General features: G+C 49.1%; 12 protein-coding genes across 12 annotated transcripts, besides 2 other annotated features; 5 read left to right on the top strand and 7 right to left on the bottom strand.

The window, feature by feature from the left end:
* Positions 1 to 82: 82 nt before the first annotated feature.
* FPSE_07217 (uncharacterized protein) lies at positions 83 to 1320 on the bottom strand (the record flags this gene model as incomplete). Its single annotated transcript, XM_009260335.1, has 2 exons — positions 83 to 717; positions 771 to 1320. The coding sequence occupies 2 exons, from the start codon at positions 1318 to 1320 to the stop codon at positions 83 to 85; spliced, it is 1185 nt and encodes a 394-aa protein (XP_009258610.1).
* Positions 1321 to 2218: 898 nt separating this feature from the next.
* Positions 2219 to 2967, top strand: FPSE_07218 (uncharacterized protein; the record flags this gene model as incomplete). The annotated part of the gene is made up of 2 exons (XM_009260336.1): positions 2219 to 2755; positions 2803 to 2967. 2 exons carry the CDS (start codon positions 2219 to 2221, stop codon positions 2965 to 2967), a joined length of 702 nt encoding a protein of 233 aa, XP_009258611.1.
* Positions 2968 to 3275: 308 nt separating this feature from the next.
* On the bottom strand, positions 3276 to 7811 carry FPSE_07219 (uncharacterized protein; the record flags this gene model as incomplete). Its single annotated transcript, XM_009260337.1, has 3 exons — positions 3276 to 4411; positions 4469 to 5518; positions 5570 to 7811. 3 exons carry the CDS (start codon positions 7809 to 7811, stop codon positions 3276 to 3278), a joined length of 4428 nt encoding a protein of 1475 aa, XP_009258612.1.
* A 1235-nt stretch (positions 7812 to 9046) lies between these two features.
* FPSE_07220 (uncharacterized protein) lies at positions 9047 to 10508 on the bottom strand (the record flags this gene model as incomplete). Its single annotated transcript, XM_009260338.1, has 2 exons — positions 9047 to 9792; positions 9839 to 10508. 2 exons carry the CDS (start codon positions 10506 to 10508, stop codon positions 9047 to 9049), a joined length of 1416 nt encoding a protein of 471 aa, XP_009258613.1.
* A 595-nt stretch (positions 10509 to 11103) lies between these two features.
* Positions 11104 to 11534, top strand: FPSE_07221 (uncharacterized protein; the record flags this gene model as incomplete). The annotated part of the gene is made up of 2 exons (XM_009260339.1): positions 11104 to 11219; positions 11276 to 11534. The coding sequence occupies 2 exons, from the start codon at positions 11104 to 11106 to the stop codon at positions 11532 to 11534; spliced, it is 375 nt and encodes a 124-aa protein (XP_009258614.1).
* Positions 11535 to 13424: 1890 nt separating this feature from the next.
* Positions 13425 to 16094, top strand: FPSE_07222 (uncharacterized protein; the record flags this gene model as incomplete). Its single annotated transcript, XM_009260340.1, has 4 exons — positions 13425 to 13789; positions 14003 to 14453; positions 14607 to 15036; positions 15094 to 16094. 4 exons carry the CDS (start codon positions 13425 to 13427, stop codon positions 16092 to 16094), a joined length of 2247 nt encoding a protein of 748 aa, XP_009258615.1.
* Positions 16095 to 16272: 178 nt separating this feature from the next.
* Positions 16273 to 19454, bottom strand: FPSE_07223 (uncharacterized protein; the record flags this gene model as incomplete). The annotated part of the gene is made up of 2 exons (XM_009260341.1): positions 16273 to 17200; positions 17251 to 19454. 2 exons carry the CDS (start codon positions 19452 to 19454, stop codon positions 16273 to 16275), a joined length of 3132 nt encoding a protein of 1043 aa, XP_009258616.1.
* A 479-nt stretch (positions 19455 to 19933) lies between these two features.
* Positions 19934 to 20866, bottom strand: FPSE_07224 (uncharacterized protein; the record flags this gene model as incomplete). The annotated part of the gene is made up of 1 exon (XM_009260342.1): positions 19934 to 20866. One exon carries the CDS (start codon positions 20864 to 20866, stop codon positions 19934 to 19936), a length of 933 nt encoding a protein of 310 aa, XP_009258617.1.
* Positions 20867 to 21444: 578 nt separating this feature from the next.
* FPSE_07225 (uncharacterized protein) lies at positions 21445 to 22339 on the bottom strand (the record flags this gene model as incomplete). The annotated part of the gene is made up of 2 exons (XM_009260343.1): positions 21445 to 22114; positions 22164 to 22339. The coding sequence occupies 2 exons, from the start codon at positions 22337 to 22339 to the stop codon at positions 21445 to 21447; spliced, it is 846 nt and encodes a 281-aa protein (XP_009258618.1).
* Positions 22340 to 22380: 41 nt separating this feature from the next.
* Positions 22381 to 22402: a repeat region.
* A 357-nt stretch (positions 22403 to 22759) lies between these two features.
* On the top strand, positions 22760 to 23098 carry FPSE_07226 (uncharacterized protein; the record flags this gene model as incomplete). Its single annotated transcript, XM_009260344.1, has 3 exons — positions 22760 to 22813; positions 22881 to 23011; positions 23065 to 23098. 3 exons carry the CDS (start codon positions 22760 to 22762, stop codon positions 23096 to 23098), a joined length of 219 nt encoding a protein of 72 aa, XP_009258619.1.
* A 919-nt stretch (positions 23099 to 24017) lies between these two features.
* On the bottom strand, positions 24018 to 24875 carry FPSE_07227 (uncharacterized protein; the record flags this gene model as incomplete). Its single annotated transcript, XM_009260345.1, has 1 exon — positions 24018 to 24875. One exon carries the CDS (start codon positions 24873 to 24875, stop codon positions 24018 to 24020), a length of 858 nt encoding a protein of 285 aa, XP_009258620.1.
* A 1404-nt stretch (positions 24876 to 26279) lies between these two features.
* FPSE_07228 (uncharacterized protein) lies at positions 26280 to 27494 on the top strand (the record flags this gene model as incomplete). The annotated part of the gene is made up of 1 exon (XM_009260346.1): positions 26280 to 27494. The coding sequence occupies one exon, from the start codon at positions 26280 to 26282 to the stop codon at positions 27492 to 27494; it is 1215 nt and encodes a 404-aa protein (XP_009258621.1).
* Positions 26406 to 26557: a mobile genetic element.
* Positions 27495 to 27646: the final 152 nt, after the last annotated feature.

The following is a 27646-nucleotide window of genomic DNA, read 5'->3' as shown; positions in this document are numbered from 1 at the left end:
TAGATAATTAAAATTTGTGATTCTTTTAGTAGTTACGGGTTTAAACAGACATAACCTATTGAGAAACTTTAGGTGCAACTACTTAAATTATATCACCACCTCCGAAACCTCCCCCGAAGCCTCCTCCAAAAGGATTGTTGCCTCGTCCACTGCCAGGACCAGGGAATCGAGGATTGCCTCCAGGGCCAGTGGGGTCCCATCGCGCGCCAGGCGGCGCTTGGGGATCGTACCCTCCTTGCCCATCACCTCCTTGTCCTCCGAATAATGGGTCGTCAAAGGTAGGATGCATGCCGGAGTAGCCACCAGGACGAGGCAATCCTCCACCAACGAACGAACCACGAAGAGGATCGTGAGGGCCAAGACCAGACGGGTTCAGGTCGTCGTGTCCAATGTTGTAAGGAGACCTACCGGGCATCTGAAGACCACCTCGCGGTGGTCGGTTCATCTCATACTCGTCTTCGAAACCTGGAGGAGGGAAGTCGCCCACAGGGTGGGGACGGGGACGGGCCATCTCGGGAAGTGGGTTTGCTGGAGGCGGAGGCATGTTTGGGTTAGGCACAGGGTCACCACGGAACGGTCGGTTTGGGTTCTGAGCTTCTTGAGCGCGGCGCTCAGAGCGTGCGTTGTCCTCTGCCTCGGCAGTCTCGACATATCCTTCGCTCTGAAGCTTGGGAATGAGTTTCTGAATAATGTTGGTCTTGAGATCATGGAGAATGTCTATTAAATTGAGTCAGTAGACGCTCCTAATAGATACACTAGAGGCAACTTACCAGCTATGGCTTGTTCAGATGTGAACACTCCGCGCAGCTTTTCAACAAGATCACTTCGGTCTTCTTGCTTGTCCTTGATAGTGATGCGAATAGGGAGTTTCTTGGTGTCCACTACTTCGCTGATCGTCCGTTCGAAACGACGAATATTGTCGTCTCCTACGGCCAGTCCCCGGACCTCAACCTTCTTACCCATGCGATCCACGCGAATGCTAAAGGTCATGGCTGATTGCTTGTGCGAATATACAAAGCTGTAAGATTTGAAGCCTGAGTTCCATTGTGATGGAAGACGAGGAGCGAGTGACTCGCATTCAGCTATTGGTCGCCTTGTGTGAGCTGGGTAGTGCTTGGAGACTCGAGTAAACTGACCTAGCTTTTTGTCCTCGTCAAAGCCCAGGAGCTTGAAGCCAAGAGCGGAGAGATAGGAGTGAATGAGTAGAGCGATAACTTCGTATGAGGATGCGAGATCCGATGACTCGTCGTCGGGGGAATGTGTAGGAAGCGCTTCTGCCATGCCGCCAAGGATGGCGGCGATGCTGAGGGGTTCTGACATGGTGAAGTCTGATGATTACTGAAGAAGTTCTTAGAGAGACTTGCGATGATGCTTGGCGATGAGTGGAGCTTTGTTTGCTAGCAACTTTACTTTTACTGATGGATAGTGGGGAAGATGGAAGTGGAAGTTTAGTTGAAAGTAAAGAGGAAAATGCGTCATGAAGTAGTTGCCTCTCAGCCCTATATGTGGATCTTTTTAGGCACCGCGGGGCAGCAGCGGTTTTGGTGTAAGACAGCTTTTGTAAAAGTAAGGGTGGCGTTTTCTTAGGTTGTGTTGAAGGAAGAAAGTGGAAATAACGGCTGAGAGGTCTCACGTTACTTTTATATGCGAGAAAACAAGGTTGCTTCGTAGACGTTATCATTGTATGAGTTTTAGTTATCTACAGAGCGAGGGTCAAAGTCAGGTTGGACTTTGAAGATTGCATATTACTACTACTGGACAAGAAAAGAGAATCTTTTTTTTTAATTGCTTATTTTATTGTTACCTACCTAGGTATGTAAGTATGTTAATTAATGCTAAACTACAGGAATACAATGTCTAGCATGCAGGCCATGGATATGCAGCTATTGGACCACCTGGCCCTGGACTGCGCAATGCTTGATTCGAGCAACCCTGCAAATTACTGCTTCAAGCTGTACAGCCAGGCAAGTCAAAACAGTGAAGAAGAACTAAATCATCACCTCTTTCGTGATAGATCACTATAATAAATAGCATTGGTGATTCACAGTTGGGGAGTAGGTAAAACTGTATGAACCTCATGCTACTGACATGTCGGCGAACCTCATTTCTTATGACGACACTAGCACGTGATATCGCGTTCCACTCAACGCGTTCAACCACGTCTCCCAAACCACCAATTCTTCAACATCACCACTTCCTCAAAATCCTCATTCCCACCATGGACCCTGGCCCTTCCGTCCCCGCCGCCCAAGCATCACACCTCCTCTCCTCCTTTACAACTTTCCTGACTCTTACTCTCCACACCCTCCTCTACCACCGCGGTCTCTACCCAGCAACCACCTTTCTCACCGCACGCGCCCTCAATCTTCCCGTCCACCAGTCCCGCCACCCTGGTCTCTGCACGTGGATAAACGATGCTGTTTCTTCTGTAGCAGCGCAACTGCGCAAAGGTACGGTGCGCCGTATAGTCACTGTGATGCATGCCGCAAAGACGTTTGATGTGCTTGAGCGTTGGGTATTTGACGTTGAGACTTTCCCCATTGGCTGGGGTGATAGGGAGGAGAGAAACTATAACCCCGTTTTGGTTGAGGGTGTGGATGAGGATGGTGGTGTGAATTGGACGGATGTAAATGAAGCTTTACGGGGGGCTTTAAGGCGTATATCGCATGCGGCTGAGATGATGTCTGCCTTACCTGAAGGTAGCACCTTTACACTTGCTGTTGAGTTGCGTGACGAGGCATCTGCACCTATAGGGGTAAGTGCACAGCATAAGAATGAAATCCGCAGAGCTAAATGACATAGCATCCGCAACATTGGATACCCTCCCAACCAAACCTTCAACCACCAACCGACACCTCTTTGAATCAAGGTTCGGCCATCGGCAGCCAGAACACAACACCAATCCGTTCTGTCCAAGCCGGTCCTCTCTTTTTTGAGTGCTGGATCGAGCAAAGCGACTTGGAATAATCACAGAATAATACACATATGATACCCAACTTGAAAAGATAGATTATCGTCATCATGGCATTTCATAACCTCTAATTCATCTTGTACAACATGAACATGACATGAACTCATTGTCCCGGCCCCAATTCCCAGACCCGAACCAGTCCGTGCCACACGACCCTGCTCCCTACTCCGACAAAGCCTAGAGTCCGCCGCTTTATGTACAGTCCGGCCGTCAAGGCGTAGCAAATCCCTTGACTCATTACCACCAGAACCCTTTTCAAACGCCCAAATAGCCTTCCTACCAGCCTCCCAGAGGACAGCAGCGCCTACTCCGTCGTCCCCTTCAATGCCGCGCGCAGACTAACCATCTCGCGCTTGAGTCGCGCGTTTTCCTTCTTCATTCGTGCTGTCTCGTCGCTTTGATCGCGCAGCCGAACCATCAGTTCTTCCTTTTCCTCTTTGCCTTTGCCCTTGAGAGCCTTGACAATTTTGCCGAGCTCTCCATTGAATTTCTCGTACAGTAATTCGTTCTCTGCTACTGCCTCTTTGTATAGTTGATCGATAGCTCGGACCTTGGCTTCAGCTGCTTTGACCGTAGTTTCCATGTCGTGCTGGATCGCCGTGTGTTTCTCTTGTATCTCCTGGATGGCGGCAGGAACTCGGTCCTCCAACTGTCGGACAGCAGCAGTCACTTGTCGCATATCAACAGATTGTGATCCCGGAGACTGAGCATCGCTGAGACGTGCCATTTCTTCACCGATTTTAAACAGTTCGGATTTGAGAGAAGCATCCACGTCATCAACAGCCTGTTTCTCCGTATTTAGTCGTTCTCGAAGCTTTTGCGGAGATTGTAAGCGGAGTCTCTGAGTTCCACGTCTAGACGGGCTTGAGTTTGGACGAGGGGGTGAGTCAGCCCCTGGAGGTGCAGAGCGGTATGGGCGCAACGTCGGTATGTTGCTTGAGGATAATGTCTTGGAATGCCTGTGGGTCTTTAGTGGCGCGGGTCGACGCATTGTCTCATCAGAAGGATCCAAGGGACTTGGGTCAAGTAGACTAGGCTGAAGCATATCCAAGACATTTTCTTTCTGCCTTGATACTCGCATCGTCTGGGCCACACCGGGACTAACTGGTATTCTAGACGACCCTGTCTTGGGGCTTGCGTTGAGCTTCTCCGATGTCTCCTTTGCGTCTTGAAGTGGTTGCGGTGATTCGTCATCGTCGAGAGTTACCGCTTCCATGTAGTTCTTTAGATCCGACAGGGAGCTGCGACGCTTCTTCTTGGTTGACGACCGCGTCGGTGGGCGCTCCGTCTCTGGCTCTCCTATTGTTTCCAATAACCGGTGGGAGCTTCCTGGTCTCTGTCCTTCGTCAAACGCCCCTGCTATGGGTGGACGATCCCTAGAACCGGGCCTTCGCGCCAGCTTTTTGGGCAGTGTGTTATCATCGATAGACCTCGAACGGCCTAATGACGTTTTAGATAAGCTGAATGCTTCGCTTGCTGTGGAGTTTTTGTGCTTACTGAGTTGTCGCCAGACTGATGATCGATCGTCTTTGCTGTTTTGTCGTAATAGGGTATCGAAACCAAACTTGCGACGCAGTGATGACGTGTTTGATGCTAGCGAAGGGGTGTATCCTTTGCCGCGGATGGCGGAGTTGATTGACTCATAAGTTGAGCTGTCCAGTCCAAAACTGTGGTTCAAGCTGGGCTCTTCAAATATCCGATCGCAGTCTTCCACAAGACGATCAAGTAGATTAATATAATTTGCTGCTGTTCCGTCATATACGAGCAACTCTGCAAAAGCGAGTGTCAATGCTCCTCTGTCGCCATCATTGCCGCACCCGTCCAGCAAATCGGCCAAGAGCTTGATGAGAGACGTGAACGCGCGGCGATTCTGTGGGGCCATGTCGCCAAACAAGAAGTTGACAAAATCTGCAAAGTCGCCAGGCACTCTCTTGTTAACGCGTGCTTGCAGAGTATCCAGGGATTTCATAGACATGACCGGGCTTATTTGGTCGGCCCACGCGATTCGAAGAAACTTTTCAAAAGCAACAAAAATGACCTCTGTGCCTAGGTCAGCGGTGGCATCAAAATCGTAAGGGATCTCGATGAGCCTATTATAAAGTTCGTTGACTGTTAGTTCGTCTACCACTGAGCGCTGCAGCAATGTACGACCAATAATCAGACCCTTGCGATTCTGTAGGGCAGCGACATAACTAGTGAACGTTTGCTCCAGTCGTACTAACGGGTTATCGGTACGGGTTTCCTCTTGAGAAACGCCATCCTTGCCTCCCTTTATTGAGCTGACAACAGATGCCTGGCTGTTGTTTCGGTGTATAGAAGGCACCTGCTTGTGTTTTGAGCTGACGCTCGCTGTGTCCGAAATATGAACCGAGCTACCGCCCCAGAAACTGGAAAGAAGTTTCACAGGGGATGAAGCGAGGAAAGACCTGGTCTTCTCTGCTCTGGTATTGAGTAAAAGACCATGAAGTGTCTTGGAGTAATAAGAGACGAGAGGTGCTGTCAATTGCATATTGGAAACACTGTGCTGTGTGCTCAGTAGTTGGATCACTGCATCTGATTAGCTCCACAAGTTCAAGGACGTATCATGACAGTGCTCACCTCGCCGTGACATTGTAGGGAGGACATCTTCCAGGGCAACATCATCCTGGAATTGCCTCCCGTTCAATCCAACCGTGAGCATTGATACCCGCTTCATGTCGTTGGTTGACACATTGACAACAATCTCAACCCCGTAATGGCCCACGGGCGCTCCTTTGGTGCCCATATCATGATCGACAACCACTCGAATCGGGGCAGGCTCCTTGCGGCCCTCGATAAGCTGGTCGGCACCTTCCTGGAAAATGGCTGCGTGAAGTCCGAGGTTGCTATCTGGCATGCGCGCTGACCGTAAAGTCCAGGTAGGATCCTCTCGCTCTTTTTCAGAAAATCGAGCTTCGATTCTCGCCTTTACCACATCCTCTCCCCATTTAGCGGCTCTTGCTTCATATGTCTCTTGTAGGAGGAAACATCGCGACGTGACCGCTTTGCTAATTCGGTGCTCGCCTGGATGTGCACCTCTCATCTCCTCCGTCGAAGTCATCCAGAATAGTGTGCCATCATCCGCCTCGGTAAATCGAACCTCGGCCAAGTCATGCCACCCAGTGAAAACAAATTCATACGCGGCTGGACCACCTGCAGCATTGGTCATGGAGATGAGCAAACCGGCCGCAGAGGGTTTCTCAATCTCACGTAAGAGGTCTCGCCCTGTCATGTTTCCACTCATCTTCTTGAGAATAACCACGCAGTCTGAGAAGAGGAGGAAAATACCGGATCTATCTGACTGGTTGAGCAAAGGCTGGAAAGGAGGTGCCAGTTCAGTGAAGTCAGCTGTTGCGATGAGACGTCCTTGCGGTTCCAAGTTCAATGGCCAAGCTTCAACCATATTTCGAAGTCGGTTGGTAACATGAGGCTTGTCAGGTAATGGTTCGTCCATTGAGCAAATGTTGGTGATAATATCTCTCGCTTTGAGCATGGGCTGCAGAGCTGGATGTGTCATGGGTATACATCCCACAATTTGGTCAATAAGTAAACTGTAGCGGGGAAGCCTTTGCACGGGCTCGATAAGAATGGAGCGGATCGCCTGTTCGCCAGCTTGAGCCACTCTCTGCCTAAAGCTCGACTGTTGATCGAGGAAGGAGTTGAGTAGCGTGGGAAAGTGCTGGCTAGCTTTAATGTAATCCTGGTAGCACTCTGTAAACTTGGGGAACCATTCCAAGAATAACCTGGCGATGGCCAAGGCACCACTTGGATCTCTTGTACGACCAACTTTGGAACCCATGAAGTTCATCGTGGGTGTCTCCATATCTCGTAAGGCTTCCTCCTCGGTCTCGTCGAGAATTCTCCGCATTTCCTCCATAAAGGCTGAGTTGACCTGCAGAATACCGTCTGCTGAATTGGGAAACAGTTTCTCCAACTCCTCTTCGGAAGGACTCAAACTACCAGGTGCTCGAGCTTGAGCGCCCTCGCGAAAGTCGGCCGCGACATTTGTCACCAGCTCCCTTACTTTAGCCACATATCGTTCCTCCGTCTCGACCAGTTCTGTCAGTTTCATACGCAACTCCATCTTCTGATCCTTGAGGAATGATTTGCTCCGGTTCAAGGCAGTCGGTTTCGACGGTGCTCTTCGTAGACGGCTAGTGGGTAGGAATACTGGTTCCCCGAATAATTTTATCAGAGGTGTGTATCCTCCATATTGTCGTAACGTTGGATCTAGGATATCATCTTCGTCGTCTGGTACATCTTCGAGGTCGACTGATTGTAACGGCACAATAGCGCCCGGTGGAAGAACGAAGTCGAGATCGACGTGGCTAATGTGTTGTGTCTGCAAAGCGTCTTGCAGAGTCTCGATGATGTCGGCTGTGTGGTCGCTCTGGACCATGTCCTTGACAATATCGGCAGCATGTTGTTCGCTGAACAGGGTTGGTGCACTGCCAGGACGTCGACCTCGTGTGGGATATAGGTTCTTGAGATATAGTTTAACGCAATCGGGTAGTTCTGTAAAGTATTTGAAGAGGCCGAAGGCGAGGGCGCGGTAGACCTCATCTCCCTGAAACTCGCGGGGTAGGTGGTGGACGACGCTGTAGAATGGGGAATTGGGCGATATTGTTATTCGGGGAAAACTCTGGAAGCCGGCAGGCGTAAAAACGTGGACCTGTACTCGGGAGCTGTTGAGGGTATAGTTTGCTGTGGTCGAGGGTCCGTGGAAAAGTAGCAGAGGAAGATGACCGAGTAGAGGATCAGCGGCGTGGTAAAGAGTGACACTATCTGACGACAGGGCCAGCTCTTCTGTAACGCGAACCATGACGGCGGGAGAAGGGGGCGTAATTTTTTGTCAGATCAGTATGTACAGTGCAGTGCAATACGAAATGTGTGTTGACGTTGACTTTGGACGGCGGTCGCCAAGTTGGGTCGCAGATGGGGAGCGATTCGACGAGAAGCGATCAATGGCGAGCTTAGTTAGGTGCAGTAGCTTAGCGGCGCCCAACTTTGAGGAGAAGATCAAGACGAAGACGAGACGAGACTTTATCCGTAATTACTAACGAGTCGCCTCCTCCCTCGTCACGGATAGTCAGATTTGCGCATGCGCGCGAGCAATCGAATCGAGGGGTAGTAAGTTGACAAAGTGACGTTGTTTTGGAGATCGATCTCGGGCTGGGATTAGGACGAGACGAGCGAGATGGAGGTTTGAGCTTTGGCCCGTATCCGTAGTCGGTCGGGAGTCAACAAAGCCCAGACCAGACAGACCAGACCCGATCCAAAAGCTCAGAGACAGTTGAGTTGGAGAGCGGGAACAGAAGCGAGAGATGGTGGGTCTAGCCTGTTTGGAAAGTAAACACACTTTGACTTTGGACTTGGCATCAAATGAGATTAACCGCTAATTATTTATTTACCTGCCTTAGTCCCTCCTGAGAGACATCTAGATATCGTACGTGCGTCACACAAAGATAGACTAGGTGACTGTCGTGTTTGACAGTTGATCAACAAATGCACGTGACAGATAATAACAAACACTTCATACTTCATGATCAACACTGCTGACCTACCACCTACCACCTCTCAGCTGAGATTTGTACCTAGGTATGTAGAAGCAGGGACTTCCATGATGCGGGCTTCCATGCTGGTCTAAATTAAGCTTGGTTACAGCAACCGTCCGCAAACCCTGCCCTGGCAACAAGAAACTTCAGCCCAACAACCGCTGCCCGGAGCTGGAGCGGTCAAAGCCAAAAAATCTACACACAAAAGTCAATGCCCTGCCCTGGCTGTCTAGGCGGGGACTAGCGGTTACTCCCTAAGTACCTTCCAAGGCATTGACCGCTGAACTTATAGTGCCCACCAATTTAGGATGATTCTACTGGTGGACGTCACATCTGAGACGATCACCTATTCCCGCCAACACCTCAGACTTTCAGGTTTTCTACTACAACTACCAAGAAATTGTTCGTCTGAATAATGTCAAGTTATTTTTATTTCCCTCAACACTAATTTATCAGGAATACTAGGAAAAAATCATGGTCATCTCAGTGTCCGCTAACCCAACTATTCGTCCTCAAAGGCCTTGATCACCTCTTTGGCACCTCGCACACCAGATCGAACAGCGCCCTCCATATACCCCTTCCAAACCAGCGACGTTTCAGTGCCTACAAAATGAACTCTTCCATAGGCCTCACGCAGTGCTTTACCACTATCGCTTGTCAGTGTTCCTGGCATCATGACGGGCGATGGCGCACCCCAGATCCAGGGCTGCTTAGCCCATTCATGGGCGATAACGTTGACAGGATCTGGTGCTTCGATGCCCACCGCGCTGAAGATACGCTTGAACTGGTCTGATATCATCCTCTTCTGCTCTGCAGATGACCACTTGGACCACTCCCTGCCTCTATCGCCAACGACGAAGCAAGTGATACTGTATTGCCCGTCCTCCTCTGAGCATGTATCTCTTGAGAAGTATATAGGCCCCGCGTCCGACTCTATTATGCCACTTAAACCAGCTTCACGCCACCATGGCTTATCAAAGACAAATATAGTCTTGGAATAGTAGCCCAAAGCAGTGCTATCGCTCAACGTCTTCTTAGTCAGCGGCAGGGGTGGATCGAATGCAAGGGACGAGTAGAGGCAAGTTGGGACTGAAACAACCACTCTCTTAGCTCGGAATTTCTGCCCTGGGTTGGCTGTTTCGACGATGACGCCATCCGAGCCTTGTATAATGGTCTTGACAGGACTGCGGAGTCTTACAGCCGCCTTTGGAAGCTTGGCTGCTAGACGAATCGAGAACGTCTGGTTTCCTGTTGTCGGTTAGCTGACGTCCACTAGTGTAACCGACTTTCATACCTTGTCTGTTACGCAGATACTGTCCTCCATCTTTACCATCAGAAGCCATGTTGGCCACACCTGTGCCACTGCGGAAGTAATCAATCATGAACAACGCGCTGACCTCGTCGGGTCCCACGCCTAAGAGAGGACTGGTAGCGGAATCGGCGACTGCAGGGCCAAGTTCGGGCCCAAGATGCTTGGCGCCTAGTTGGCCAAAGGTCAGCGAGTCCAGCATTTTTGCTTCAGGATGATCAGAGGGGTTCTCGGGATCGATTTCTTCGACCCATCTGTTCAGTTTCTCAATGAATTCTTGAACCAATTCGGCCGCACCCGAAGGCAGAGGTATTCCATCCCCGTGCGGTATCTTGTCAACTTTGCCGTCCAGCTGCTGGTGTAGGTTCAGCCCAGTGGCTCTTTGCTTGATCAGGTCGAAGCCAAACTCCTGCGCAAGCTTATACATGTCGCTCTGGTTGGTGTCATTTATCCAAGCTGCACCGAGATCAACTTTCCCTCCCAAGTGGGAGGCATTGACGCTGAGAGTCTTTCCGCCGACCCGATCACCGGCTTCGAGAACGATGACGGAGTGGCCAGCTTCATGGATCTTGACGGCTGCGCGGAGTCCAGAGAGGCCTGCGCCGACAACTACAACGTCGATAGTCTCGGGTTTCTTTGAATCGATGAGTGTCATTTTTGGAACGAGTGAGACGATGTATGAGAGGAGTAGGAAGGACAGCAGAATCGATGGAGTTATGGCTAGGAGATAAATAAGTACACGAATTCAGGGGGCCACAATCCTTCTTTAAGCTATAATCTTACATGATACACACAAATCCGTATCACATCAGTCTTGCTTCTGATGTTAGCTTCCCAGTGATGGGTTGTCGATCACAGTGAGATTTTGGTTACAATCCTCCTATGCTTAACAAACAAATAAGCATATTTAACCACATTTAGCCTAACTGTTTTCAATTGTTCGGAAACATCTTACAGTACTACATTGGATAAGCGAAATAAAGGTGCACTCACAGTTGAGATATGATAACTCGGTATAATTGCGAGTGTTGTTTGTTCAACTTTCAGCCTCCATGTTTCATTAATCGAGAGCCTTCACGTGGACCCACGTGGACCCATGTTTAGTTGCCTTTAGCGTCGCATCAGAATTCTGGACCTGAATCATTTCATAAACATCCAACTTGATGTGACTTGTCAGTCAGCCTTGAAATCTGAACCTTGATATTGGAATCGCATACTTCCCGTTAAAAAAAAACCCAATTCCCGTTACAATGTCGAGCCAATCACGCGGTATTCCCGTACAGCACAACCCCTCGTCTACCAATTACCGTCTCATCGAGCTTCCCCCGGATCTACAAAACATTCTTGAGGCTGAAGACGCTCCCGTGTAAGTCGTTATAGCCGTGTTGTGATATATGGGCACCACATTAACCTTCGGCTCAGGCTTAGCATTGAGTCTTCTGATACATCTGCTGTTATCAAAACGCCCAACAAGACATATGCACTTCGTCAAAAGAACACATCCAATGCACTCATGCTTATCTCGCCCATGACCTCATCGTCTGAAGACGAGCCAATTGGTCAGGGAATTTCTATAGTTTCCACGATCAAGGAGACAATAGAGCTAGATGTCGTTCCTGAAAAGGCAACGAGCGCTCCAGGCAAGGGCAAGTGGCATGAACGGTTCGGACGGAATAGATAGAGCCAACAGTCACTGGGTCGGGAAAGCACAGGATCGAGCGGAGATTCAGACTTCCGTTGTTGGTGATATACCTAGAGCCTTTGTCGTACTACTCTAATTGGCTAGCAAACGAACAAGCGGCGAGATGATAGACGGATTGTTAGTTACACACAGCCCGACTTGTGATACTATTAGACATTAACCTGAAGGTTGTGCAAGAGAATGAATTAACAGATTCGGGATTGACCAATATACGCAGACACACCTCAGTATAATTGCTGCAAAATGTGCCGCCTATACACCCGAGTTAAAGATGATAGGTCAAAGTCCTTGTTGCTGAAATAAATAATGAATGATCAACTGACAACCCCTCATCTGATCTTATTGAATCCAATGATGTCCGTCCCAGGTAACTTCAAGCCACAGTCTAGCAACAGGACCCTTCGTTTTTGCAACCCAATTTGCCTCCAGACGACTAGTTACATGAAAATAGCTACCCAAGCCAAGCCAAGCCAACCCATTGCTTTCAAGGTTACCTCCGGGCAGTTTATCTCTTGTGGGATTATTCCAGCAAGCGTGGCTTAGCCCAGGATCTCTGTAAACTTAAAACATGCCAAAGTATAATAATCGAACCCATCTCCTCATCGGCTCCGCATCTCAACACTTTTATATCATACGACAAAAGTCATTACTTACTCTATCTCAAATATTCAAGGTTTCGCAAAGTACAAATCTTTGACGTTTTGTCGTACATGGATGCTTCTTATTCATACTCAGATACCCTATACAAGGCCTGCCTCCCATTCTCAACCTGTCGCTGTGGATGATATCTGCTCTACAACCAAAGGTGAGGTGAGTTGGTCAGGCTTGTGGAAGCTACCTAGGATTGAAAGAGGCGGTTTCGGCCTACCTACCTAGGTATGCTCATTGTGCTTACGTTTATTAGCCCCGTACATATATATTTTCATCCCGTCTATGAAGCACCGAAAGGGTCAGACAGGCAACTAAGAAAGAAGGAGCTGGTGACCTACTGACTATCCAGTGCCTCCCTAATTCATCCTCGCGTCGGCCCCCATTTCAACTGCCACATCACGATTTGATGCCCTTCAATTCTTTCTCTTTCGTCCATCCCAACATATCCCAACATCAGGCACCTAGGTACCTAGGTAGTTAGGTATCATTTGATTCATTCAGTACCTACATGTTACTCATCACCTTCCACAGCCTGGATTTTGCTTCCCTTTCTTCGATCGTCAAGTGAAGTGAACACCAAAAGCACATTACGCTTCATTCGAATCCAGAGAGGCGTCAGCGTGCCCTATTACACCGAGTAAGTGGACAAGTCTTGATTGGCACCTTCTCCTTCTTCTTCAGCATCACATGTTTCATTATACTATATACCCCTGCCAACGTTCGGGCTTCGCGAAGCCTCGTTGCAATGTGAGACGTGCTGAATTCACGTGGCCGCCAGATGTTTTGTTGCTAAACAACCTCGTCGTCATCCGATCACTTATACTTTTGATCATGAGTCTACCTAGGTACCTATTTATATAGGGGCACTCAGAATTTTGATCCGTTGCCGGTCAACAAAATGGTGAAAGAGTCACCTCAGGTACCCAAAAAACCAATCGCCGCTAGTTAGTACTCTCGTTGAGTTACTCTCGTGGTGGTTAGGTACCTACCTACCTTTCGTCTAATTCACCTGTCGCAACAAGGCCAAATTCAACACACATTCACTTTCTGCACAATTACTTTATACCCTACGTATTCACCGATTTCCTTGACCTTAAGACTTTTTATATAGAATCCAATAGATTAAAGATGCCGCAAGATCTTTCGCTTCCCCCTTTTTTTCCCCTCTGCTTCTTCTAACACCTCCCAGAGATTCAGGTTTCGACATCTGACCACACAATGGTAGCAAATACTGAGGACACCAAAAAGAATACCGATACCGACGAAGTGTCACAGGACATCAAAGACATGTGTATCCAAGAAGTAACTGCTTTGTTTCCGGACATTTGCTTGCAGTCCCTCCAATCGATCGCCGTACCCTTGCATTTCTGTTTCTTGGCCGTGATCAACCATATCATCGATCTGCTAGATTCCGGACAGACATATAAAAAACGAGAACAACCTAAACAAAGCATCGGAAAGAGAAAGCGTGATGCTACTGAGCAAGACGATGGCCTTGAAAATAAGTTGCTCAAGGACAACCACCTTTACAATTCCAGCGATCGAGAACCACTGCATCTGAGCAAGCGAGATCCCCCTCTAGTGTGAGTCGAACTCCCCAAACCTCCAACACATTCTCGTATGCAGGAGACACAAGAGGGAATGGGGCCATCGGAAGCGCACATAGATCACATCCCCGTCTCTACGTGCAGCCGAAGAAACTTGAGGGCCCCAAGGCGAATGCTTGGGGAAGTTAATCAACAAAGGCTTGATAAAATATGGGTTTCGGCCATTTTCAAATATTAACTTTAATACAGGAAGAACATGATTGCAGGAGACTTTCAATTCGTCCCCGTAAGGACCGTCCAGAAGTTTCTCGCAGAAAACAACTACCTTCTCTACCCTACGTATCTTGCGCTCAACAAGTCCATCCAACAAACGCACAAGCCCCTGTCTTGGAAATACAAGAAAACGGCCACAGTGCAGTCGTCACGATACAAAGAAGAGAACCTTGAGAATTCTATCAGGTCCGCTGATACAACATCGGAGGAAGGCCAGCAAGAAGTAAACCTCATGGAGGAACTCAAGGCTGCTAGACTTGCTCGACGACATGCAAACTTGGAGAGACAAAAGGAGCTCGAAGCCCTCGGAGCAGACAAACAAAACTTTGACGAGGCACAGTCTAAAGGCGAAATAAAAGAATGCGAGTGTTGTTTTGCCGATACCCCATTCAATCGGCTTGTTCATTGCAACGCCGAGAATGCCCACGTAAGTACACGACACAATTATTGGGCGCATCTCGCGCCTGATCCTTCACGAAAGCGTGGAGAAAGCATTGCCCCTGTTCAGCTCCCAAATTTCTCTCCAGATTAAACAACACAAGTTTGCATCGTCAGGTGGTCCTTGCTAACAAAAACCCAGTCCTTTTGCATTCAGTGCCTTCGCCGGAACGCCGAGGACCAAGTTGGCCTCTCCAAGTATGAACTGGCGTGTTTGTCCACAGAAGGGTGCAATGCTGGCTTTTCCTACAAAGAGCGGCAGAAGTTTTTGCCCGAATCACTAGCTTCTGCTCTTGATAGAATTGAGCAGGACGAGAACATTCGACTGGCCGAGTTGCCTGATCTTGCTCAGTGCCCTTTCTGTTCCTATGCAGAAGAGTACCCGCCAGTGGCTATTAACAAAGAATTCCGGTGCCGAAAGCCCGAATGCATGGCCACAAGTTGCCGTCTTTGCAAATTAGTTACTCACGTTCCCAAGACTTGTAAGGAGGCAGCTGTGGAAAGGGGGCTTGACAAGAGGCGACACGTGGAAGAGGCCATGTCGGAAGCACTCATCCGCAAATGCAACAAATGTGCACTTCCACATACCAACATCGATTACAATGTTCTGTAGCTAATTTTTTCGATAGGCAACACACCTTTCATCAAAGACTCCGGTTGCAACAAGATGACTTGTTCCAAACCCAACTGTCGCAATGTGCAATGTTACGTGTGTCACGAGTCTTGCGAGTACAACCACTTCGACCAGCCAGAACGCGGCGGTAAATTGGGCAATTGTCCCCTATTCGAAGATAGCGAGATGCGACATCATGAAGAGGTTGAGGAGGCGGAGAAGAATGCCAAACAGAAGGCGCTGCAAGATAACCCAGATCTTGAGCCAGAGGCCCTTGACTTCAATGTCTCGTCAAACGTCAAGAAAGATGATGATCGTAGGATGAAGAAGTCTGCCGCTGCTGCTGGGGACTACGCCCGTCGATACCGACCAAGGCACCACCATGGTAACCACGGTCGCCGACAAGAAAACGATGGGCAGGCCAGAGCATTGCCTAGGTTTGCAAACGAACCTATACAGCATAATCTACCTCGGCAACGGAATGAACCAGTCCAGCCACCACAGATTCCTGCCCACCGCCAGCAGATGCAGGCAGGACAGGGACAAGCAAACCAAAATCTTGAGCAAGGGCGAGCAATGCCACATAATGCAAGGCCACAAGCACAAGCACAAGATCTAGTACTGTTAGATCAACAGATCATGCAACTGCAGGCACTGCTGGAGGCAGAGCAGCAGGCAGAGCAGCAGAAACGGCAACAGACACAGGCACAGTATCGAATGGTACAGCAACTGAACCAAGCACAGCAAACTCTGCAACAGAAAAGACTTGATAATACGAGGAACCATCGCAGTCTCTCATCGATTAATGCACAGCAGAATCTTGCGAAGGGCCTAGGACTGTTTCCCATACCTTCTCAGGGGGCACCAGCACCACAAATGCAGATAGCTGCTGCACTGCAGCCTGTTCCAGCTGGATTACACTCACAGCAAGGCTCCAATCCTTACATCCTTCCAGATCTTGATTTTATGCCAGACGAACTCTTCCCATTCGATCTTTTCCCGCCGAATGGACAATAACCCCCAGCTGGTAGTCGAGGTTGAGAGTCAGACCTCAGGGTATCAGAAAAATTGGACGCTGGAAGCATAAGAGACGGAATTAGTAGATCAGCTTATGCTACTCAAACTGTGCTCTTTGGGCGATATATTTTTGTAGCCTAAGACTTAGGAGGCATTAGATAGTGTACAATATCTAATTCTACTCGTCATCCTCAGATTCGGCATAGGAATCTGCTATCTCATCGTCATTATGCACAACATCCTCGCCATATGAGACAACTTTGCGTCCGCTTCGTGTCGATCGTCGGGTCGCACGTAAAGGTGGCTGTCGCTCCTTTTTGGTCTGTTTCTTGGGTGCTGCTTTTCTTGATCTTGCGCTCGTGCGCGGCTGTTCAGATTCTGCATCCGATTCTAGTTCCAGCTTGGGCTCTTCTTGCTCCGTGTCTTGATCCATTTCACGCTCCAACTCTGCCTTGGATTCAGGGTCCTGCCCTGCTTCGGCCTGAGATTTGAAGGGTGCTGCTTCTTCAGCGTCGATGTCCATTTGGACCATTACTCGCTGCTGATCTACCCCATCATGCTCCATCACGAGACCATCATCACCTTCGTCGTCTTCGTCGACCGCAGGAAAGAAGCTCGAAGTATGGTGCGTCGGTGCTTCTTGGTCCTCCTCCAATTCTTCTTCGTAGCCTTCTGGAAGAAATCCGCCAGCCATATCCTCATCCGGCACCGATGGTGGCTTCTTCAAATGGGCTGAGTCCCTGGCATGCCCAAACACAGATATATCGTCGGTGATCTCTCCATACTCCTGTCTGATTCGCTCTGCAATGCGCATACCCATAAGGAAGCGGCGCCATTGTGCCAGCGCCTTCTTTCGTCTTTTCTCGTCTTCTTTTCGTGCGCGCTCTGCTTCGTCCTTTTCGAGTTCAACCATGACCATATCGTGGTTCTCTTCGGCGATGACGACGCCCTGAATGACGGGAACAGCCATGCGGTGTCCAAACTCAAAGTCAACTACAGCTTCTGCATAGTCGATTTGAAGCTTTTTGCATACTCGTATCGCTCCACGGAAGGGCACATGTACAGCTCCCTTGGGGCACATATGTTCGGCAAACAAGTCAATATTCCTATAACACAGTTGGTAAGTTTAAAGCTGTATTCATGAATGAGCCCATACCCATAATCGTTCTTGGGAATGACTCCGTCCTTGATCGGTGGTGGAATGATCCACTCTGTTTGGTCCCAACTGTAAAGGCCCTGCAGAACCTTTGCTCCTGTAGCAGCTTCTGCTTCCATGATCTCTCGTTTGCGGTTCAAGGTAGCTGCGCGGTAAGGAACTCTCTTCAGCGGTTGCTCCCCAGGCTTTGGCGCCCGGCCCTGCTTGTGCCAAGTCTCAGCACTCTTGACGTTCAAGACATCACTGCGTAGGAAAACGTCTTCTTCCTCCACCTTGCCGCCCTTGCCCTTGTTTTTAAAGACCTTTACGGGTTTTGCCTCGGGGTTGAGAGCCTCCTCGCGCTTCAGGTGGCGCTCGAGTACAAACTCCTTTGACTGCTTGTAGTACTGCAAAGTCTCTTGGCCTTCCTTGACCTCCTTCTTTTCAGGCTTGGCAGGCTTCAAGTCCGTCGCTTCTTCGGCTTCGTCGATCTCAGTAATGGGATGATTCTTGCTGCCTCGACGGTATCCGGATATCGCAGTCTTGAACCAGTCAAACTGATCATATCGCTTAATCTTTCCATGTCGGTTGTAGACGGGGACCTTTTCTGGCATCATTCTAACTCCCTTTGTACGACCAGGAAGCATGTTCCGCTTCAGATACCTGACTGTGATGTCCTTGGCGGTGCCGTCTTGCGAATACCCAATAATGTATGCCATTATCTGTCGTGCCTTATCGGCTTTCGCTCCACGAGGTTCCAGAGACTCTATCAAATCTCGGTTCGTCCCGACCACATTCTTGATAATCGCGTCAACAGGCAGATACTTATTGGTGACTGGTGACAAGACTTCTGTCCAATAATGTGGGAAATCCATATCCGCATCATACTTCTTGGTCGATATCTTCCTCGGCGTAACTTCCATATCCACAACTGACTCGTCGTCGGTGTCCTTGTACTCGAGCTCCAAGTCTTCCGAATCGCTTGCGACCTTGGGTTTGGATTTCGCTTTTCGTGTTGTGTTTTTGGCGGCCTGTGCTGTCCTCTTATTGGGTTGCTTTTTTGTCGCAGCTGCTGTTTTCTTGGTCGTTTCTGTCTTTTTATATGGAGTTGCCTTCGTCTGGTTCGTGCTGTCGCTCTTCTCCGGCTCGGCCTCTTCAAGTTTATTCCACCCAAAACCTAGGCAAGGTAAATTCGCGACCATACGCGCTTCCAGACCTAGTCCACGAAGTAAAGCGGTAAACAGTTGAGCGCCCACGTCTCGACTACCCTCACAGATTCGGGCGCAATGTCTCAACCCTTCTAGGTCTGAGATCCTCTCGCCAAATTGCTCCGGGTTATGAGGTTCTGCTTTTTGTGCCTTTGTCAGACGATCCAGTCGTTCAAGAGACATGTATCCCCATTTCCTAAGCCCCGGCGCCGTGATTCTGAACCGCTGCTTCCACCAAGCAGAGAGTGACTGCATGAGTCGGAACAAGGGATCTCCATGGCTCATATCAACAGCCCCTTGCTCTAGCCTCTCGGCTTCAACACCCCAGTCGCGCGATCTTCTATCAGGTACCTTTTTGCCTTTGCCTTTTGGTTTGGTGTTATCCTTTGTTGGCTTTTTAGGTGGCGGCTTCTTTTCAAGGCCACTGTTACGCCTCCAGCGATCCACCTCGTCCCAGAGTCTGGGGGTTAGATGAGAAATCACGGTCGCCTGCACTTCAGGATCGCAAAGCCATGAATTTCTAGTGGCGTTGTGCCAGAGAAGTAGCATAACATGAACGCAGTGTGAGGCATGTCGAACCTTTCTTTCACGCTTCGAGGGTCCCTTCCTGTCGAATGCGTTTGTGAGTGAAATCCGTGTATCGCGCGTAAGTGTCAATTCTAAGTCTCCAGATGTCACTGGAGCGTCTGGTAAAGATGCAAGCGGTGCTGCAACATCCTCGAATTCGATGTCCTCGTCGTCTTCGGAGTCATCGTCGTTGCCTTGCGGTTTCTTCGGCGGCACAACATCCTCAAATTCATCATCCGACAAAGAGGTCAGTGAGCTTCCATCATCGTCATCGTTTTCAAAACCATGGAGAACGGAGTTCGAATTAGGTGTCGCGGATGCGTCTAAGTCGTCGTAGAGGGTTGCTTTGCGCCGTGATGCATCGGGGTTCTCTTTAGCTGCTTTTGTTGCTCTACCTTGGCCGGGTGGCGGCGACTCACGCAAACGTTTGCGTGGCACAAGAGGAGGCATGCTGATATCGTAAATTGAATTGTCGCATCATGCGAAGTTGGTTGAATTATGGCTTCTTGAACAAGAGCGTAGTGGGTACGTCGTCATAGAACGCCAGGCAGCACGTGTTCACGTGATGCAATTAAACTTGTAAGTCAAGATTAGCCATCATCATCATGGCATTTGTTATGGTAACAAAATATCCAGTTGATCCGTTCGATTGGGAACGATTATTTGCATTCTTTTGTTATGTGACATAGTTTTTCCATAGTAGCCGTTATGTATACGTTGTACTAATGTATGATTTATGGTAGACGTTTGAAGGCTGGTCGATTCCTGTTACACTACAGCAAACTGGTCATAGATAACGAATATGCAATAAAAACACTTCAAACCGATTACATTGATTAAAGACAATTTATACAATAATCGTTGTTGTCAGAAATTACCCAACGCCATCTATGCACCTCTATCGCTTATTCAGAAAACACCAACCATGCTCATGCTTCAATCAGGTCTGGGGTAGCTGGCCCAACACCACGCAACAAAACCACAGTATTCCCGCTCTGTAATGCTGTCCCAACTTTCTCGTTATACTCTAGAACCCGTCCTCCCTCGACGTGGAAAACACGTAGCTTGTCTTTCTCATCGGAACTTTGGTTGTTGATATTCTGCACTTGCAGACTTCTCGCTGCAGCATCTAGAACTCGGCCTACAACCCAGTCCTTGTTGTAGAAGAACTCCCCCTTGGGAAACTTGGCTTTGGTCGTCTCCGCTTCGGCCTCGACGTAAATATACACCCTCTTCTCAATGGGTGTCTTGGCATCGCCCTTGGCCGTCTTCTTCAGGTTGTTCACTGCAACAATTCGTGCCGAGGCGGAAGTTGGTTTCGGTTTTGGCAGCGCTCGACCAGCCTGCTCTTTCTTTGCTGTACCCCATGCGCGTAGCTTGTCGAATGCCGATCTTGTCTTTTGGCCAACGTCAAATTGCGCTGGGCGGGCTCCAATGGGTACCAGATTGCTGCAGTCGTGATCTTCCTTGAGACGATGTTTTAGGCAGTAATCTCGGTTACATGTCTGACAGTGTACACCAGGTATCAAAGACGTTCCGATCGTGGTCTTACACTCAGGCGATGAGCATGGCTTTTGGGATACCTTATCCCGTAGAACCCTTCCTTGTCCGATGGATGGTTGCGAGAGCTCCTTGAGTCGCTTTCGCTCGGCCCAAGCACCAGGGTTGGCGCATACATGTGCTGTTTCGGTTCGGTGATCGAGACAGAACGTCTTTCGGCAAGACTGGCAGAAAAAGGGTAGGAAATCGAGTTGGTTGCAATAGTCGTATTCGCAGTGCTTGCCAATTAGAGTAGCCTCGTTTTTGTCGTCCATCTCGACGTAGCTGGTGTCTTGAGCTTCTGGTGTGTTTGATGACGCCATGATGAAGATCTTTGAAGTTTTATAAGGTATGGAAGTGGAAGGTTGCAGGTCGCAGGTCGCAGGCAGATGTGCTGTCGCAAGTGTTCGTGTGTTTGTAGGCAGATGACAGATACAAGAGGCGGCGGCGAGGAAATGTCTAGAAGAGTCGGTCCACGTATGACCAAGCTTGGCAAATTACGACCGAGTGGTGGCACAAGCTTTGACGTTTCAATGCAAAAGAAAGTAATCAATATGCGCTCGCCTAAGAGGTAGAATGCAATATGCGCCTATGATCTTTATGAATTATTGACAATTTTACAGGAGCGGAAACAGGAGGCTTTTGTTATTCATGGCGCACAGCCACCTTTAAGGGACCAGGAGTAGATCGCGGGGTCCCCACCATTGGAGCTCACCGTGATGCGATGCATAACCAGGGTTATATCCCTGTATATCAGTTGCGATGGTAATATGTATGTAGTTTGCTGATGTTTTCGAGTTGGTCATGCAAACTCTACATGTACCAATGCTGGGTTAGATATCAGAATATGAGTTGAGCGCCTTCTACTTTCCCTGAACGCCAGGTTGTACAAATACTCGCATTACAGTTCCTTTTCCTTGGCTGGCTTCTTTGCCAATAAGTCTTCACGGCCCGTCATAGGCGCATTTCCAACAGCGCTTTTTCCTCCAAAAGTCTCAAACCCCTTGTGGAATGCCCACTCAACCGCATTCTCGACCGGTTCATCGAACATAGCAGGGAGGAAAGGGACTACCGCGAGACCCAAGCCGATAGGCCCCCATGTTCGAATGACCTTGTTCTTCATGTCCTTCATGGCTCGGCCGGAATATCTCACAACACTGTGAATCGTAAAAGCAGGCAGTCCCATGCTTGCGAGACTCTGGAAGATTGCGCGCTGTACCATGACGGTGCGGTAATCATCGAGTGGTGCCACAGTCCCGGGTTGGATCGCGCGTGTCTCAAGGGCGGGTAGACCGGTGATCTTTTCTTGACGAGGGTTGAGTTGCAACGTGGGGTTCAACACCCGCTGGTTATGCCAGTATGACTTGTAGCCTTCGTACGAGACATCACCAATGAGATACAGCCAAGATACACCGTAGGCACCACGGACGAGGTTTGGGTGAGCAACCGGCCTAAAGGACTCGCCGATATCTGAGGTGTATGCGACATATCGATGCGCCGAGAGAAGAATCGTTCGGATTCGAGTGGCATAGGCTGCATATCGAAGATTGGAATCGGTTGAATCGGGACCGCTATGCTTGGTTAACTAGTGTCGGCAACATCGTATGTACAACTACATACTAGCCCTCTGCTATGTCATTCATGACATTTCCGTTCTTGCCGGTCTGGTTGACAGAATCCTGTACTTTGTTGGAGATCTGCTCTTTTGAGGGAAGCTTCTCAACAACAGTGTCTTTGATCTGAGCAACCTCGCTCTTCTCCTCCGGCTTGGGGTCTTTTGACTTTCCCCACCACATTTCAGATGTTGCAAGCGATCTTGATACAGAGAAAATGTGAGATATTTAAAATAATAATAAAAAGGCGAGGTTCTGCGTTAAACGCATGGAGTAGAAGCTTCCATCCATATCAATGGCCCGCGGCTACCCTAACCTTTTTACCCACAGTTGGTTAGTAGGCTTCTGCAGGCAAGGCAAGTTAGATATCAGTGACGTTGCTTCCGCAGATCCGATTGATCCCGATCTTGTGAAAACCCCGGGGAATAACCGCAACGCCTAGCACAGGTCGGTCGGTCCCTTTAGGCCTGTATTTCCAGGCATAAGCTCCAGTTGATTTTGAGAGCTCGGCAAAGTATCTCAACCGCGACACTTTGAACATCCACCCGTTGTCCTCCGTCCATCACCCAATTCGTCAACCCAGGTCTCGTCTTATAATACACAATGGCTGGTATCGCTTACTACACCATTGCCGGCAAGCAGGTCGCCGGCCACTACGTTCGTACCTCCGCAATTGCATCTGTTGTAGTCCTGGAATCTGGTTTGAAACTGACATGAACAATAGCTGGCCATGGCCTGGTTGGGAACCCTCTTCGCCGGTGTCCAGTACGCCACCTCTGGAAGCTCAGCTAAGCCTACCGCTACCGCTACTCCTCCTATCAACGCCTCCAGCTCCGACGAGGCCAGCTTCATCCAGTGCGCGAATTCGCCCGGCCGTCTTGGAATATTGTGGACTAACACAATGACAGGGACTTCCTTAACCAGCAGGACAAGAAAAACTAGACGGTTACATCAGTGACATTGGTCATGCGGTTATTTGGATGCGGTGTACGTTTATAAGCCATGGAAGCATAAGCTGTCCATCGAGCCGGACAGTCAAATTCAGATACCAACAAAAGCCTGTTTCGCCAATCGTGGCATGACGATACTGAAGACCGATTTCCTCCATTTGTGAAACACTCGAACATGCGACCAACAAGCTATCGATGCTATTAATCTGGGCCTGAATTTTGATGTTGCGATTTTGCCTGTAAATTTCACGCCAGGCTGAAATTGTCGATGTTTTTCTCGGGTTCGAAATGTGCAAGAGAGAATCCATTTTTATGTCAATATGGAGTACTATCAACACGATCTCGGCTTGACGTTTGCTCTTGGTTGGTGTTTCGATATTGTGGTTCAATGCAATTCGAAGCCAAGGGCTACGCTATTATTGAGTTGTGACTATAGTTTGCCCATTGACTCCTTGCTTCACAGGCCAGCTCGGCCTTCAGCGAAACTTCGTGAGAAAGAAAAATGGCGAGCCACTAATCAAGAATAATTGGTATGTGAACGATGAGTAGTCTCTCCTACATATCCATCAATAATGGTAGCTACGTATTCATGTTGCACATCTGGGCGCTGGAGACAGGGCCGCATCCCACTTGTCAGTACCCTGGGCCATCATGTGGTGCGCAGTACGCCAGGAAGCATAGGGTGACCTTTTCTTCGACTGCTCAGGATTTCGTACATATGCCAATCATCTCTTTCCAACGGGCGGGTTCGACAATGTAATAATGTCATATTAAACCCCCGAAAACGAATACTGACCGGCAACTGGAAGCAAGTCTGAATGTGCATTGTCTATTACTTATATTGCACGCTGGTGTCGGTTCTATTAAAAAAAGTAAACGCTAGATTACACAAGAAAAACCGAGTAGGAGTATCAATTTGACACATACTCTAGTGATGCCTGTCCTGATCGACCAAGCTGCCACATCCGCAATGCAGACATAATAACCATGAGAGACCACCGGTCTCCAAAGTTTTTATGAACTCCATTATCCGAGAAATCAATCTTGCAGGTTTTCCATGCTGCTTCTTTCCATGAAGCCATAGCCAGGTACTCGTTTGGTACCTTCATATCCCCAACCCGGTAGAGCTTGAATTCATGGCAGTATTTGGCGTCTGTTGCCGCTTGTACTGGTGTCATCGTCCATTCAAACTCTTCTCTTGTGAAAATGCCGTCTTGTCCTGCCTCTTCTGGTTTTGATTCGATTGCCCATCGAAATACAACACATTGTTCAATATCATCGTATAGTGCCTGGACAATCTCGGTAGCGACTCTAGTATCGTTGTCCGTCCCGGGCGCCGCAGAGACATTGATAATGCTTTCCAGAACACCTGGATCAGACAGACCGTCTCGCAAAGTCTCGCCAGCTGCTGCTAATATCGGGTCCTTTCCGGTAGGGCCGTTGTGCAGGAGTAAGCAAGGCGCCCCGGAAGTACGGCCAAAAAGTCCAGAGTGTTCTGTTACGGCAAACATCTTTGAGCTGGCTTCAGTGCCGAGAAAGAATGTTCGTAGCTTATTCCACTGCCATGATATCTTCAACGATCTCGGTAGTGGACGGTATGGCGTATCTGCGCACTCGCTAACGAGAGCGGTGCTTGATGGTGTGAGGGAGTTGAAGAGAGCGATTCTGGTGGAGCTGGAAGTTGTGGAGGCTGCTGTTGAAGATCTGGCAGTTCCCGGTGCCCTATAGTGCGAACCGTCCTGGTCCCCTAAAGCGCTGGTCATTGCCATATTGTATGATTATTCTTCGTTCTGGAACCAGACTGGGCAGATACGATATGTTTGTTGTATGTAAGTGATGGTGGCGACAAGGAGAGCAGTGTCACGAAAGGGGTACAAAGTCGCCGTTTCAACGTCTGGTGTAACAACGAGAAAAAGGCGATTCCAACGGTTTTAAAAGGAGCAGAAATATCACAAAGTCAGTTGGTAAAGAACATGTTAGTTATCTAGCCTGTCGGCAGATCGCCATGCAGGACGACAAAGCTAGCGTATCGCTTGTACACGTTCGAGAACTTTGCCAAGTGGCGGCATGGTTCAAGCTAGAGCCGGGTACTCCTGAAAAGGAAGTTGACGGGCATCTCTGCAGCCGCTAGTCATGTAATCAGTATATTTAGTTTGCTCATGAGATCCTGGCGAGCCTTCTGGGGATAGTTCAAACGAGACTTCACGATAGTTTGAGGTTTTAGTCATGGTAAGGAGTTAACAGACCGGGGATACCAGAGCTTCTTCTTCATCTCCATGTGCAATTTCTCCATGCGCAAAGAGCTAGGTCAGTGCAAGACCGGCCCGGAACATGTCTTCCATCCCATCTTTTATCCTTATCCACCTTGAAGACTTCAGCAGCTGGCTGAGCTTTTTATTAACAAACATCCGAGCTCTTGAGCTAAAGAAAAATCAGCTCATATATAAGTGTACATACGTTGAGCACGGTTACAATATAGATGATAGAACGATCAAGTGGACTATTAAACCTGGAGCTGGTTCTGCACTACAAGCAGTGACTGTCTGGCTGTGTGATAAAATGATATGCAACCTGTTCCCCCCTCTCCCTCTTGGGATTTTATGACAATTATGTAACATGCAAAAATTTCGCCAAAGGTAGAAAAACCCATGTCTGTATCCTGGCATGTCCATCTGTAACCCTGGTTAATATCCATGCTTCTATCAAAGTTGCCGGAAACAACGAGGACTAGCGATTCAGTCTAGTACGTTATCGAGGAGGCATATATCGAGGGTTTGTCCATATCACTCTTGGCCAATTCTGCGATTACAAGGTGTGCAAAATTGATGCAACGGAAGTAAACAAAAGCAAGGACACCGCTTTATAATTTGATCTAATTGATAACTCTTCGAATTAGACTTCTGCAACGCCTGTTCCTTCCATGCAATGTTGTTGGCCCATCAATCCACCCTTTTGACACCTACCCTGCTACCTATTCACTGGATCATTCACGTGACATGCAACTCCTCCCCCGCCATCCACATTCTCTCGCCAAACAGTCATCACCTATCTCCTTAATCGAAACATTCCACCTCCCGCGAAGCGCACGTCCTTCGGATACAACGATAGCCTCTCCATCCCCAATATCCCCCAAAATCGAGAATCCACACCTCAAGGAGATAGCCGTCCTGGGCATGTCGGCTGCTACCACTGACCCGGCCCTTGTTGCTGCTCCCGCCCCAGACCTCTCTCCTGTTGATGCTGTCGACCAGGTAGGCCACGACTTGTCGGCCGTTGACCAAATTGGCGATCATGCCGGCGCGTCACCAAAAGAGAGGCATTCCCTGACCCTCGATCAACGTAGGGCTTTGCGGCGCTGGGCTAACAGTCAGCCTATCCGTCCTTCGCATAAAGCCTGTATTGAGTGGTTCTACTCGCAGTACGGCCAGCAAATAAGCCAATCCACCGTGTCGCACTCGCTGTCGCCAAAATACTCGCGACTTGATAGTGACAACCCTCAGTTATCTGGTTCTCGTCTGCGGTACGGAAACTGGCCTGATGTAGAAAAGCTCGTCCTCATCTGGTTCCAGCAAGTTCAGGCCTCTGGGCGCCAGCCTACTAATGAGGAGTTGGGAGATAAAGCAAAGACCATCTTCAACCAGCTACCAAGATACAAAGATGAAAACCCTCCCGAATTTTCCCCGGGATGGATTCACCGTTTCAAGAAACGGTATGGGCTTTTGATACGAAGACAACGGCGTCATGGGGATGGCGGAGTGAATCCAGCCGAAGATATTGGCTATCTGGCCGATTGCATTCCCCGATTCATGAATCTCGCTCCAGATACAAGCCCAGGGGCAATCAGAGAAGAAGTCTTGCGCGTTGTTGGCATCGAACCCAGCCTCGGCATGTGTGCATTGGTGCGTGATGAAGTGGTTCGTAGATTAACAGGCCCCCAACAACCACAGCCGCCCTCTCTGCCCCAGCCGCCTCCCATGATGACGCACGACTCTCCTGCAATCCCTCCGCCTCAACCAGATCAACCCATCTACGCCGATGACGACCCTGAAGTTGTTTTGCAGAATGCCTTGCGCCAGCTTCAGCAGGAAGAGCAGGCCGCTGAAGAGCAGGCCGCGGCTGTGCGCGAAGAGCGTGAGCGTGCGGAACGAGTCGGGCTCCAACAAAACAGCATCATGACTACTCCTACCGCGCGTGCCTCTTCTGTTCAGCGCTTCACGGCCACTCCAGCCCATGACTTGGGTGCTGATCTCACGCTCACTCCGATAGCATCGGATACGCCTGTCGCTCGAGATGAACGGCCCTTGAGGTGCCCCTTTTGTGTCAACCAGCGCATGCTACGTACTATAAAAGAAGCAATTGAGCACATGTCTACTCATGTTGTTGTGTGATTGGTGGCCGTTTGGGCATCAAGGGGGCGTTTCTGGTTTCTGTTGACAGTCATTTACAAAGGAGTTGGAGTTTTAGGTAGACGATTGTGGCTTCAAGCGAATATGTATATATATACATAAACACACAACTTAATGCTGAGCGTATGCCACTT

This window comes from Fusarium pseudograminearum, chromosome 3, assembly GCF_000303195.2.
Source record: "Fusarium pseudograminearum CS3096 chromosome 3, whole genome shotgun sequence".
In the NCBI taxonomy this organism is placed as follows: Eukaryota; Fungi; Ascomycota; class Sordariomycetes; order Hypocreales; family Nectriaceae; genus Fusarium; species Fusarium pseudograminearum.
Note: the sequence above shows the minus strand (reverse complement) of the source record. Positions and strands in the feature narration are given on the sequence as shown.